Source organism: Gallinula chloropus (genome assembly GCF_964237585.1).
Source record: "Gallinula chloropus genome assembly, chromosome: 3".
NCBI lineage: Eukaryota > Metazoa > Chordata > Aves > Gruiformes > Rallidae > Gallinula > Gallinula chloropus.
In genome coordinates this window covers 44,490,432-44,506,156 of record NC_140087.1, presented here as the reverse complement: position 1 = coordinate 44,506,156, position 15,725 = coordinate 44,490,432, and the positions used below count along the sequence as shown (strand labels likewise).

The following is a 15,725-nucleotide window of genomic DNA, read 5'->3' as shown; positions in this document are numbered from 1 at the left end:
ATTACGACACGCAGATAAGAGAATCATTAGTCAGGATTCCCTACTAATAGAAAATAATTAGTAGAGAGCACATCAGCACCAATGCCTCTTCGGTTACTGAGCCTTCTTTTAACCAGGATCTAACTTTGAGGCTAGTTTCTCTGTAGCATTTGAAGCTTCTGTGACATAATTTATTCAAGACTCTTGACATAGCACAGTCCTTCTGGGTCACCGTATCAGCTTGAAAATGAAGTACACAGGAATATGCGGAAATTAAAGAGGCAAAAGGGAGTTATTACTTTATTTGAATGCACTGAGACGACATTACATTCACTGAAACCAGAAATTTTCAAGACAAACACTAACATCTATTCCTTTGTTTCTGTTTATTAGCTTCAGGCACCTCAGGATATATCAGGATATATCTCAGTAGGATTGTAATTACTTCCACAAATAATGCATGGTTCATTTTGACTGTGTACCTGCTACGCTGCTCATTCTAGCACCCAATGGAAGCCTGCATTGTGTGTGGGCATCCAGGCTGGCAGGTGGCATGGCAGTATGGACCCAGATGCACTGAACGTATTTGGGTGAACTCTGACAGGAACACTAAGCAAAATCGCAGCAGGCTAGAGGAGCCTGAATTCCCACGCTAAGGAGCAAGCAATAGAAATAAGCAAAATTTATCATTTTTAATACTTATTAATGATGATCTATAGTTAAAAGGGAACACTTCAGTTACAATATTATCTGTAAATTGTGATGAGTCATTAGCACAGAAAGGCTGAAAGAAGAGTTCAGAAGCAGAAACATCAAAAAAAAAAACCCCATGCTTTACACTACTTGGGATACCTGCTACAGGTGTTTTACTGGGCTTCCTGGGGTTACTTTCAGTGTGCCTTCCAAGTCAGTTCAGGCGATTATGTATTAAGGATTCCTTCATTATTCTTATAACATGGTCTGAACCACTTACTACATTTGAAGTCCTGACTTTTAATGTTTTATAATGTTCTACAATGTTTTATAAACTCTCCTTTTAGTTATCAGAAATATCTCCTGGTTTCTGCTCTTTACTGTTTCTTTGTCATCCTGTGCTAACTTTATAAATTCAGTATTTTTTAAAAGAATATGTTCAAAATTAAAATAACGTGTATAAATCAGTATTTTTTCTCAATGTATAGACAGCTAAGATTTTTCCACTTCTTGTTGCTGTTTGGGATTTTGTATTTGATTTATTTGCGGTTTTTTTAATCTCAGTGGAGTTGACTGCTTTCCAGCCACAAAAATCTGCCAAAGTTGTTATCAGCTGATCCAGTGCAGAATAAAGATACACAAGACACTCCATAACAACATTTTGCATTTCCAATACTCCTTCCTTGTAAGATATACCATTTTGTTTTCACAAGTTCTTCTCATATCCCACCATGTCCAATAAAAGCCTGATATCTCAAAGGTTTCCCTGGCCTAGCTAATGAAGTATAGTATTTAGGAACAAACTGGAACTCTTATCATAATTATTGTTTTACAGATTCTAAATGTATATTAGTGTTTTGAATATAGTTTCTTCTCTTGTAGGGTTTGAATTTGACAAGTAAGGCTTATTTAGCCTCTAGAAATCATTCTGCAAAACATTATAGCAAGGGTAGAAAATCCTCGAGGTTTCACATCATTCATGGTGACATCCAGTTTACTTCTTGATATGTATCTTAGCTTTAATCTGGTTAGAGTGAATTTTGAGAGCCTACACAAGTATGAAGTGAATACCTTAGTAAGGGGAGGATGAAGATGCCCTTTCACACATACATCCTCTTTGCCCAAAGAGTTTGACTGCAAGGAGGAACAGTTCTGACAGCTAAGACTGCCAAAGCAAACTGTTTTCTCAATTGTCAGGGAAACGTAAAATGCCATTTCTTAAACAATTTAAGACAAAATCACTTTTTTTTTTTTCCAGTTTGGCCACAAATGAAACACTGTGGACTCAATTCTGTTCTCATGCTGGTAGACACAGAATAATTGCAGTAAAACATGGTACAGAAGACCTCTGGAAAAGGAAACAAAACCCTGCAGTGTTTACACATATGGGATCGACATCCTCTTCTGTGTTTAAAGAAGTTAGTACTTCCACCAGACCTGTCACAAAGCCCTTATTTCATCATGAATCAGTGCACATTCAGGATGCAAAAACAGGCTCAGAAATGTACGGCATACTGCTGATAAGGAAGAGGAGAAAAGGAAAGGTCAAGTCTCTGAAGCAAATCGGCTAATTTGACAAATAAAAAGCCTGGTTAGGGAACAATGCAGAACTCACTGACTACCTGGGGAACTGCCTCACCGAATCAACAGGTGCTAGATAACCCATCAAACATTATCTCAGAGTTTTTTCCCCTCAATAATTTGCCAGCAGAAACATATTGCTGTTTATCTGGCTCCCCGGGTTCAGAGTTGCAGGGTTAGTACCTGGGAGACACATTTGAAATGCAAAGCCAGCTGAATTTGGTAACGAACAGGCAAGCAGAAGATGCCCTCCAAAGGATGAGAAACCACGTGTCAGTTTCACTGTGTAAATACTTGCTTCCACCAAAAATAACAGTAACTAGTTTTGCTGGTAAATATCTTTATCTGTTTATAAGGGATATTTAAACACATCTTTGCAATATCAAGTGCAAACACACCTCTGGAAACAACACTGCCTCTTAGTTCATTGCAGTAAGCACATCATAAGAATGGCTTTGACTAATGCCATTCGTTTGCCTTTTCTATTCTCAATGCTCGCATCTCTGCTTTTCTCACTACATCTGTGTGCTTCTAAGGACTCTGAAATCTTGAACAGGAATTGAAAAGGAAAGATACCTTTCATTCTGGTATCACATATTGTCTGTAGACAATATGCCCTAGAAAAAGACTTAAGGTAAAAAAAACATTTACAGACAGAATTTAACAAGGCTTAAGAAAATTCAGTGCCATTCACAAAAAAAAAAAACACTTTGGCAGAAAAGCCGTATCAAAACCCTTAAAAAGGAGAAGAGCAAGACAGTGGTGATTTTAACCTCAAATGCTTAACCTGATATTTGGATAGAAGACTGGGCTGCTATTTCTGGTGTGTTAAAGAGCAGTCAGTGGAACATTTTGATATCCAAATTTGGTTTGTCTATGCGGTTAGCCAAATGAACAACTAGTGCTTTGGATCTCATTATTGCACGTCTGGACACTGTAAATCAGAAGTGATAGTTCAGTTGTACTATGAGGAGCCTTGCTTTTAATATTATTGTTTATACAATACTTAACATTGCTCACAGATACTATAATCAGATTAATTGTAGGCACAAAACATAGAAGCATAGAACATTTGCCTGGAATCTAATTTGAACTAAGGCACTCCACACAGAGTTGAAGATGCTTTCAAGCTGAAGAGAAAGATAACATTTCAAGCTGTGTATCAAGATCTTTGCACAGCTCTAAAATCATACAAAAGAGAAAAATTTGTATGACTATTTTTTGAAGTTAAGTTTTTTAAACATGCTCAAACAGCTGAAGAAAACATAAATTAAGAACTTTAGTTAAGTCCATATAGAAACAGGAATGACATCCAGTACAGATCACTGCAAGCTTTTATTTCCTTCTCTGAAGTCAAGTATTTCATAGGTACGTATAGAACTTACCATGGACTAGGAAGAGGAGAAGTATATATCATGTTTCAGACGACTGCAAATCATCCAATTGGTAGCCCATTATACCATGTGCTAATGAAAGCTTTTGCCATAACCATCAAGATCTGAAAAAAGCAAACAAAACACACAGAAGATAATCAGACATGGAAATAGTGAAAACTGAGTATTTCTCATTAAATTTCACTGTTCTTTCAGGCACAGTTTTTAAAGGACACTTAGAAAAGAGTCTGTTGCAGACCATCACCATTCAACAAGAGCTTCTTTTATGACCACTGCAATGTATTTTTTTGACTTTTTAGGAATCAGATATCATCTTCATTGTTGTTTAGCTTTATGCATCAGCACTTTACTCAAAACAACGTTTTAAAGCACTACTTTATTTTTTTTTTCTTTTGTTGATGCAAGACTTCACAGGGCCCTTTCACAACACGCCAAAATTAACTACAAAGGCACACAACAGATAAGCACACTGCAGGTGAACACAGCCTGGCTCTGCCTGCAGCCTGGCACACACGTCAGCTGACAACACCAACACCTCTAACACAAGGCAGATTGCTTAACTTGGGTTTGGGGTGCATGCAGAACAAGGAACACCCAATCATCCCACCAATGACATTGTATGCCTATTAATTCCTTCATTAGACATGACAGCCAGAGTGATACAAAGCTCATTTCAGGAAGTGATCTCAAAGTTGCATTTTTAAATGCTGATGATGGGCAGAAAGGCAAGAGAGGCAGGCTCCTGGCCAAGTGTCTCAACAGCACTGAGGTAGAAGGCGATGGGGTTTCACTGAACAATGTATAAAGTCAGCAATTTTCAGTAATTCCCTAATAAATCCTTAGTAGAGTTTCCTGGGGAAAAAAAAAAGATAAAATTACAAAGCCATTGTTTCTTTCATGGCTTCTCCAAATTCCCAGAAAGTACAGCCACTTAAACAGCAACAGTGGCTCAAACTGGAAATTTGACAAATTTGTTTTGGGTTTTTTTTTTTTTCCCCACTCAAAGCAAAAAGGGATGAAGAGTTCTACTACTTGTGAAGCACCTCATGTAAATCGTTTTAGATTTAAATATTTCCTCTTAAAAAATGCCTTTTATTTCAATTATATTTAACGTGAAATCTTAGGTTAAAAGAAAGTCAAGACTAAAGTGACAGTGTGATCCCAGCACGGTGGTTCCTCTTTCATGGAACAATTTGAAAGTGGGAGGATCCCAAACACACTTTTCATCAAATACAGAATGAGATTTCAAAGATCTCTCTGAAGCATGGTTTAAAATTTTCCACAGAACCTCACAGATCTTAAAAGCTCTTAAAAGCTTATTTTCACCTTTATTGAGAAAAGTTTTAATAAAATGAACAAAATTTGCTGACCATTTTCCACAATTTCTTTTTTTTCTGCATCAATTATACTTGGGTTTTTTTGCCCCCTTCTGTGTAAATTCTACATCTAGAGTCTATTAATAGCTTCAGGGCAGCTACATAACCCTTCAAACATTTAACCTTTCTGGGCTGCCTAAAAACCCCTTAGAAATGCTGAAATGGAGGCTCAGCCAATGACACATAAACTTATGAAAATTGGATGGGTAGAAAATGTCATCACACAAATTTCCTATAACCAACTCTTACCCTTGCAGTTCAACTTTATTGGTGAAGAAATATTTATATGAATACTTTAGTATTTTACCCAGCATTGCAAGTTCATGGTTTTGTTATGCCAATTCAGTACAAACTCATAAAATTTAAAGCTTTTTAAAGACAAAATTAAAGTAAGATGTGAACAATGTAGAATGGAAATTATATGCTTATTTGGGCTTTTTGACAGGATATTTTCTTTTTGTTCCTCAAAGTATGCAAGAACCAATGAATTTATGATAAGCACTTCCCATAACTTACTCATATAAAGTGATCTATTTATTAGTTTATTCAAATGATTTCTTTTCATCATTTCTAGCTCTCAACTTCTGAAAGGGCATCAGCCTAGCCCTGCCAAGACTGTCGGGTGGGTAATCAGATAATCAGTTTTCCCCTTCATTTTCATTGAATGACTCCACAATAAAAAAACCGCACCAAACAAAACCCACGCAAAACCCCATCATCATCACCACCAGAAAATAACCTTTAAGGTTTGGGGGGATTGGTTTGTTTGTAAGAGAACTGTGGAGACACATTTCCATTCTCCTAGGTTTTTCCTTTAAAAGATATAAAATTAATGTGAGAACTCCAATAGTGTTATATATCACTACACATTCCCCTTTGCACTAAAGCAGTATCTTCCCCAAAATTTTCATGAACTCTACATATTCTTTGCAATGTGAGAAGCTGTAAAATGTAGAAAGCCACCAATGTATATACCACACAAGGCCTGGTTAGATAACTACTGCAGTCACCTGATAATTTCACTAGAATTTCTAAATAGCTACCCCTTTGTTTAAATAAAGACACTGGCAGAACTTGGGGCAAACTTGCGGTTGAAGTAAATACACTCTATTTTTATGTCAATGGACTAGCTACATTCACATGATCGATCGCTATGTCTCAGATGCAAAAGAATTAACTGCTGTGAAGTCCAAAGTTACTAAAACATTTTAACAGAAGCCCCTGACCATCATTCAATCATACGATTGAGGGCTTTGACTTGCAGGACTACATTCCCAAGCTGCTGCTAGTGATGCTTTAGTGACCCACTTAAAAAGCTTGAAATGATGTTCACAGACTTTGCTGACCATCTTCATCCTTCAAGATGACATCTGCAGACCCAAAACAATACCAATTTTGGCCTTCCTGGGGTACTCTATCCATAAAATTAAATGCCATAAAGAGACTTTAATGTTTTGAAATACTTTAAGAATATGAAACAAAATAAACTTTACAAGGATTAACATAATTGTATGTGTTTGAGTACAGACAAAACCAAATAAGGTAGTAGTTGCAGTCTAGAGGCTTGTTATGGAAACCATTAAATATCAGTGAAAGCTAAACAATGCCTGAAGTGCAAACTACTAAAGATCTGCTCACTGTAGCCAGAGTCTTGATCCATTCCAAGTATTTCAGTGGCACAGGTGGACAAAAGGAGATTATTTCTGACTTCACTGCCGGACACAAAACATCTTGCTGAAATCAGCATCACACAGACCAGTACTCCTGCATTGGCATCATAAAGGGACCATGCATCCCTGCAGCCAGCCCCTGCAAGGCCAGCCGTGCCCCAGGACAGGTACAGGGACTGGCACAGGTAACCACCTCCACCTGCACAAAGGGCAGCCTACTCCAGGAGCAGAGGTTCTACAGTCAGCAGAGTACATGTAGATGCATAAATACAGAGTACACATATACACAGAATAAATTAAAGCAGAATACATAAAATGTAGACAGTTTTAGACAGCACAGAGGCCGCACTACCATCTATGCTAAATCCCTTCTGAAAAACAGCAGTGCTGTGAGTGTCCTGTGCAGCTGTACAAGTAACCAGATGTAACATAAATTAGCAACTGGTTTCATTAATTAGGAAAGCTGCTTTGAAGGAAGGGAACTTTACTGACCGTTGTGGTTTGCAAGCATTGTTCTCTATTGAAATCTAAGCTGTCATTTCAATCAAGACAAAGTTGTGGTGTTGGTTTTTTTCCCCCAACAAGCAACATGCACTGAAAACTAATCAAAAGCCACAGGTATTCTGCATGTATTCCAATACCAGTAAAAGGCTAATCTCAAACAGCTAACAGCAAACGACTTGGCTTGTGCAGCTATAATTCCTGAGTCACTCACACACCCTTTAAGGTCAGGTAAGACAGGCCTGTCCCAGTGATGCTGACCTACAATGGCAGTGCAACGTGCCATTCATGCAGCTACTGCCTCTCCTGCTCTGCATGCATCCCTCTGAGCCAAAACACGTATTTCGGATTGGATACATATGCAGTCATTGAAAACGTTAATTCTCACTCACCAAAGCATATCATGGAGGAGAACATTTTGTCTACCCGTACCTCTAATTCTAAGCATAACTCTTGACCTTCATTTGTTCTTTATTTAAATTAGTCAAGCCCATGGTTACTACCTGATATAATGTTACAAAAAGAAAACACGAAACCCGACAGTGCTGCCAGCTACACATTGTGCAAACCAGGATGGGAGCACTGTGTAATTGCATACAAGTGCTAAAAGGCTTTCATGATAAAACACTCAACATACAGCTTCTTTTAAATCATTGACTCTGTTCAAACTGATTGCTATTTATACAGCTTGCCTTATTTAAATGAAAACCTCTCATTAGGTTTGGTTATGCTAAGATTTGCATCAATGACATGCTAAATGCCAATTGATTATTATAAACCACTGAAAAATAGAAATATGTTAATTGTTTACGGCAGGAAGAGAAACCGCGTGCACTTCTCCCTTATAATGAATAAAACTGGATCATATCCAAATGACCAAACACTTTGCCCCCTGGCAACTACTCTAACTGTTGCTTTAATCTAACTTTATTTAATGTTTTAAAGACGTAATATTTAAAAACCTTAGAGTAGCATATTATTGCCCGAAATTCTCAAGTTTGTTTTAACAGTGAGACCTTATAACCACAATGTCTAATGAGTAGCGATAAAGTGCTTTTTAGTCTTTATACAAACTCTACTAGCCACTGACCTATTTTCAAAGTACAACCAATTCAGCTTTCACTTACAACAAAAAAAAACCCAACCCTGTACTACTCAGAGGCCAAAGAATATTTAATTTTCCATCAAATGCTATTTTTGTTTCTTCTTGGAAAACGTCTGTTATCGTGTCGTCCCCCATCGTGTTCCCTGCCCCCACCCAAAAAAAAAAAGAAAGGAAACAAGTTGCATTTAGGGCACAGTTAATTAAAAGTGCATCTGGCAGCATACATTGTTAGAAAATTTAAAAAAACCCAACACATATACTGCCACTCACCCCCTCCCCCAAATTTCCACAAAGAATTGGCTGACGTTAACTCATCAAACAATACACTTTCAGTCTCCGGAAGGAAGGGCTATTCACCTGTGATCTCTGAACAGTGAATGCTGTTTGTAGTACAGCAAGTGAAACCTATTTGCACTTCTCTTTGATGTTTTTTTCTCCACAATCCCACAACTTACTGTACCTTCATTCTATGTTTGCAATGAATTTAAGGTTATTTGCCTCAACACTCCTACTGTGATGTACATAAAATTATCTTGTAGTTTTTAAAAAAATTGTAATAAGAAGTTACTGATGAACAGTGTCAGTTTGGTTTGAAATTCAGGTAGGACTCCATACAGGCACTAGTGGTATCTGTTATTTCTGTTGAGTAGTTTTTAGAAGTATGTGGATGAACATTAATTTCCAATTTAAAACATGGTCAGTTTAGGCTACTTCCTTCAAATCTGCATGAAGCCTCACAATGCTACCTTGGTATTTTACATCTTTTTAAGCTCTTTGTGGGAAAAATACCTGGTTTTCTGGTGTAAGGGAACACAACAGAGTAATCAACAGGGTCATGTCAACAGGTTCTGAGTATTTTCTTACACTCATAGCAATAAGCTGTCCATTTAATATCATCTGAATATATTTTTTTTAAAAGCTGTGCAATTTTAAAAAGACTTTCCTCCTAAATCAGTCTATGTATTTCCCTTGTCACTCATCTTCTTCCATTAGCAGGACATCAGGTGAAGAATTAGGGCTAATTTATTTCCTGTGAGGGAGCTCTGTTCTGAGTAAACGTGTAACGAAAATGTGACATTTGTTCTCCAGCACAGCAATGCACATCCTTTCTGTGAGCTACAGACACTGCGAGATTAACTGTCATGGCAGCATGCTATCTCAAATGGATTCTTGACCAATACATGTCAGAAACAATGGTGCTCTGTCCCTGTCAACTACCGATTTCCTCTTTTTACAGTAGAGGAATACCTTTATATTTCTTGTCTGCCTTGCAGAAAATGGTTGACCAACCCCATTCTTTTAACCGTGTCAGCAACAGAAAGATGCCATATGCAAAAGTATGACTTCAACACGCTTAAGTTCTGCGAACAGCCATTGGTATTGTTTGGCAAAGCAAGTATTTGTATCTTCATATTCTACAGAGTAAAAAAAAATGTTTTGGGGAAACTACAGAAGTTCCTGTGCAGCCTGTTGTGCTACACAACAGTTAAAAGCAAACCCAAATTTTCCTGTACTGTTACTTTGTCATCTTCTGCCTATGTGAGAAGTGAATACAGTAGGAGGGCAACAATTAAAAGTCAGAATTGAAGGTTTGAACAGATATTCTACCGTCAAGCAATAACAGTTAATTGACTAAAACAAAAATCAAAACAAAGTGACTCTTTATCCAAGAAAGTCTCCTTACCCAGCACTGACTGTGGATGAAGCCTGAGAGCACAACACAGTTCCCTTGGCCACTTTGCCCTCACTGGCAACGTGGTTGTGCTTAGCACGTCTGCCCCAGAAGAAATCCTTTAATGAACTGCATTTAATTAAAAATAAGCCTCTAAATATGCCAGCCATATCATCTCTTGTGGAAAAGATAAAGTTGAAATACCGCCTATATTATATTGTGATAAAACCTGCCTAGTAGAAATGAGCTCGGAACAGCTTCATGGCACCTCCTCCTCAATGCATGTCAACACCATCAATGCGGACTTGGGCTCAGAAGAGTCATTCATCCTCTTCTTCACTAGTACATAGGACATTCAACTTGGTGCAGCTATATACTCTACTTAACATTACAAAATATAAAAACAGTCCTGGTTTCTTGGGAGCAAATATAAAATTGAAGAAAAAAAAAAAACAAAAGGAAAGCAAACAGTCTGTGGTCTACAGGATAGGGTCTCACTGTATAAGGTAATTTAAGCAGCCAGTGCTTATGCACCGTTATGCAGTGCACAGATTGATGTTAATCCAGACCTTATAAATAAAGCTGTTCAACCATCTTTCCATTCATGGCCTTCATATTAGTTGCATTAGTTGTCTTCATCTGGCATCTTCTCATGTTACATGTTTACCTAGTGTTTATTATTTGTGATTCCCTTACAGTCATCCATTTGGTGCCCCCAACTCCTAATGCCTCAAAAAAAATACAAATGAGAAGGAACAAAAAAGTTGCACTTCAGAATGGAAAATACCTTATCTGCAGTGTGAGAAAGTGAATTATTGTAGAATTGAACAATTTGAGGATTACTGACAAGACAAAATTCCCTGGTACTTTTTCTTTCAGAAACACAGAGGATAGTCAAATACGTTACCAAAAATTCATATCCTACTCTGCTGACTAGCAGTAGAACAAGTACTGAATTTGCAACTCCTCTGCGCATTGGGTCCTACTTTTTGCTAAACCACACTACCAGCAAAAGCAAGGCCAGCAATTACACAATTACAATGCTAAAGTCAAGTTATCAGCCAAAAAACCCTCAGGGATCTCACAGGCAGATATTTAAGCTATAAACATATGGGCACCTCTCAAAGTATGGAGCAAATAGCTTTAAAAACTGGTTGGGAAGTTGAAAAGCGTCAACATCGTACCCTTCTCACCGTGCACATAGATGAGTTACTGCACATCTGAAGTGCTGGTTTACATTGAACCCTGCTAGTCATGCTCTAAGCAACTCATAGGCTGTCTGTTTAGACCAGCAGGTTTGGGGAGAGGAAAGGTTAGAAACTCAAGTCAGGAAATATAGGAACTTGGAAAATTGCTCTCTGTCTCTTGGGGAAGAAAGCCAGTTTGAGCTTTTTCCTCTGAAGGACCAAAAAATAATTGAGATATCAGAGGCAGGGTCAGCAAATTTTCTTCTCATTGCTAGAACTGTGTTAGAATTAGCAACCTGAAAGTAGGGGGAAAATCACAAGAGACGGAAGGAAGAAAGTACAGTCAGAAAGTTTTGTTACAATTATTTTTCTCTGAAAATACCATATAGCAAAATCACTATAGCAATGAATTTTGCCATAATAAATAAGATGTATAAAGTTCAGAAGGCTTTGAGGTAAAAGAGAGTATCCATTGGTTCACAAGATATACAGATCCTTAAATTGCTGAGCAAATTAGTTCAGCAGATGTCTTCTGTTAATAAAGCATAAGCACATATTGTACCAACCCCACATAGTCAAGTTATATTACTGATTTTTATATGGGTGATAAAACTCAATGTTTCAAAACCTATTTTTAGTACTGTTTTAGTGTAATTCTTATCATAATTTAACCCCAGGCAACAAAAAAAAGGGAAGGAAAAAAAAAAAATCAGCCACTTTTTCCCTTAAAATTAACATGCCTCCCTGACCAGCATTTGTTAGCCAAGTCCAAATAGTCTTTTCCTACATTACTCTGGCTCCATGCTATTATGGTGTCTAGGAAGGTCCTTTTTTTTGGGAAATAAGAAGAGACAGGCAGTATTTTCTCTGCTAATAAGATATAAACAAATAAGATAAAGTCTTCTGATACTACAAGGATGTACTGTACTTTGCTATGTGGTAGTTTTATTAGTAATAATTATGAGAATAAGTTACACACAAAAATCATTAAAGAGAGATTAAAGGCTTATGCTGAACCTATAAAAGCCATGACCTAAAGACCAACCTCCAGATATTAAAGAAAAGGTTCCAAAAGGCAAGCAAGAACATGCTATATACAGAGGGATAACCTCTTCATAAACTTTTGGTAGATATCTGAAGACCATATCATTCTTGTTTTATTTCATTAGAATACAAATTAGAAATACAAATGGAAAGGAGAAACCTTCCTTTGAAAGCTCTCTTAATCCCATACCTTTTTCTGTAGATGAAACAGCTACACATGTCTGTGCTTAAGAGAGCAGTATTTGAGGAAACCCCAGCACACCCAATCCAAATGCTGGCTTCATTTCCTTACCTGGTGACCAAGTTTGGAGAGTTCAGTACTTGGCCCACATGTTCAGACCCAGAGCACAGCAGCAATGCCTTGGTCTTCCTGTTACGGACAGGAGGAAAGATTTGTACCTGCACTAAGGTCAGGCAGGGTGAAAAAAAACCCCCAACCCTATTTTAATGCCACATTTGAATGCTAAGAACTGCTGTGTACTATCACAAGAATCCACAGATACTCTCTTACTTTTCCCCTCTGAAACAGGCCGCTATTGAAGAGTATAAACATTCAACACTTGCTTGTTGCTTAAGAGTTAAATTATAGGTGAGGAGAGTGATTTCAAGGCTGCTGAAGGCTTCAAAGACAGGTTCTTTTGCCATGTTATATTTCAAAACCCCATAATAAAACAATTAGAATAGTTCAATATAACATCAACAAGAAAGATGTTTTTCTTAAAACACGATATTTTTCTGTGGTCTTAACTTCATCCCTCTATCCTTAATAATCATTATAGTTATTGCACACTACCCCAAAGAACCATGTAACTTTGTAACTGTGCTTTGTAAGTAATAACAGGATAATTGTGTTCTTAACAAATCCTCCAAAAGTACAAGACTCTGATCCTGTATCGCAACTGAAACCAAAAGTGGGGGGAAGCGGAGGGAAATAGCACCTAAGGTAAGGTAGAAATGTAGAAACAGTTCTATTTAATTTAACAAATACAATCTATTGTAACAAATTGTATTGTAACATCTATTGTTACAATAGAGGTGTTGCATCTATTGTAACAAATACAATTTATTTTTAAAAATCACATTACATATTACAAAGATAATTAACAATTAATTGGTATTTCATTCAGACACGTTCCAGAACATGTGTTTTCTTGCAGCCTGCAGCTTTTAAATAATTCCAGAACTGTGATTGAGACTTCTTTTTTGCTCAATAGACATTCTTTCCACCTAGAAGGTGCTTAACCATATTATCTTATCAGTTCTAAGTTGTTTTGTTTTGGGGGTTTTTAAATAACAAAGGAGTTGGAAAAAAAAATAGTCTAAGTTTTGAACACAAGCAAACCAGCTTTGTGTGTTTGTTTCCAAAGAATAAGATATACAGTAAGAGCTGTAACTCTAATACTATTGAGTCCTACAGAAGAAAAACCTCAAACTCAAAATGGTTGATTTCTTATTTTCACCTATAACTTCATTGAACAACGTAGCAATTATACGCAGAGAGGCAGAGGAGTTGAAGACTGTATGTTCCTTTCTAAAAAAATCATTTGCTTTTAAAGCAAATCACCCGTGAATTAATGAAAACAATGAGATGCTCAACAGTCCTGAACAAAGCTGATGAGGAAGTACATGATGAAACCATAACAACCTCAGGGCTACCTCTGGAACAGGCTTCTACAGGTAAGAAGTCTGGAGACGGAAGAAAAAAATAAAAATTAAAAAAGAAGAGAAATATTGATTACCAAAGTGGTGTATAGCTTCAATATATCCCAATGAAATCAATAAATATCAATACTATCCACATCTATAATTGCAGCAGTACATGACGGTGCTGAAACACACTGACTTTCCCCTCCAAGTAGACTTAACCAGCAATGCCTCATACACTCCAGTGACAGAGAACTGTGTTTATATTTTAGATAGTGACCACAATAAATCAACAAACCTTAATGACCATATCCAGGCAAAACAAACCACTTTTGTAACAGATTTTGTTTCTCCAAAAGTTTCTAAAGGCAGCAATTGTAAATGGATGATTTTAATCTCATTTTGTGGAATCTGTGCTGAAGTTCACTTTGTACATCCAGCCAAACTAAAGATTTTTCTGCCTAGTGACCTCAAAGCATTTGATTCTCCCAAAAGAATTTCCCATCTTTCTTTATAATCCAGAGCACAGGCTGTCAAAGCAAGACAGATGAAGACTTCCTGATAGGAAATACAGGCTTATACATCGTATTTCATATAAAATATGAACTATATCATAATTTTTCCATATTACAGTTGTTTCTTCCCAAGTACAATTTATGCATGGGTAGTTTGTTTGGCTTTTTATCCTTTCATGCTTTTCCTTCCTTAGTTCTTTGTTATGCTTGAAACAGCTTTTCTGGCTTTTTAAACACATCATCTTTGCAGAAACCTATAGAAACAGAAGAGCACTGAACTGCCTCAGGAAGGTGTTCAAGGAACTCAGACACTTTGGGACACTGTTTCCAACAGTGGCCAAAAGCAAATGCCCAGGCAGTAACAGAAGTGATCCCCAAGTATACTCCACCTTTTTCCATAGCCTTCAGACATGACAAAAATCATGGAACCAGATGTGGTGGTGGCTTCTGTGTATAATATTATCACCATGTGCTAAAATCCCCCTGCAATTCTTTACAGTTTCTCTCACTATCATGAGTAAGTTTATACCATCAGCAAACCTTGCCACTCAGCTGCTCCCCAATGAGCATTTCTTATGTCAGGTTAATCAATTTTTGTAACGTCAGCTACAACTTAATCATAATACTCAAACTGAAGAAGCATCCTCGTTACAAAGTGAGGCTTTTTTGTTCCAGTTTTCAGTGAAAACTCTCAAAAATGTAATAAAGATCTGAGTCTCCAAGTTAAGAGGTTTCTAAGAGTTTCATGATGAATAGGCAGTGGAAACAGACAGTAGTAATGAAAAAATGTCTAGAAAAAAAAAAGGGCAAGAAAAACTCAGCTTTTAATCTGTTTTACCTTGCAGCCATTCCATCTGCTGGCACCAGGCACATTTGCAGTTCTGCACTAGCACCATACCTTTGGTGCACCTAAGAGAGAGGAAAATGAAGGAGAAAAAGAAAACAGACACCCCCCCCCGCCCAAGAAAACCAGAGATAGACTATGGAGAGTGAACAGAAGTGAAGAAATTACAATGAAACTACAATTAAGGATGTGACCAGAGGCAGAAGGAACAATATATCTGTGATAGGAAGATATAGATGGCTTAAGACAGAAAACAAATGCAGAAGAAATAAGGTTTAATTATTTTCTTTCCTTATGGAACAAACTGCTTTAGATTTCAGATGTAATTGAACACCTCTATATTAGGAAAGAGAGATGTTGGTTTATACACTACTCTATAAAGCAGCCAAAGCTAACAGCTGTATTTCAGTAATGGAAGAATTTTCTACGCAAGCATGTAAGAAGGGTACATAGCAGAGCTTACAAAGCACATTTTTATTCTTCCATAAGAAAACATGCCACAAAGGCAAAACCTTATTGC

At 37.2% G+C, this 15,725-nt stretch overlaps 1 protein-coding gene across 1 annotated transcript in view; it reads right to left on the bottom strand.

Moving 5' to 3' along the window:
* Positions 1-15,725, bottom strand: part of CHRM3 (cholinergic receptor muscarinic 3) — a 265,164-nt gene that overhangs the window by 179,865 nt on the left and 69,574 nt on the right. The window contains exon 2 of the mRNA XM_084261901.1: positions 3,639-3,751. Coding sequence (XP_084118027.1) covers positions 3,639-3,670 — 32 coding nt within the window. The 5' untranslated portion in view covers positions 3,671-3,751. The remainder of the gene's footprint in view (positions 1-3,638; positions 3,752-15,725) is intronic.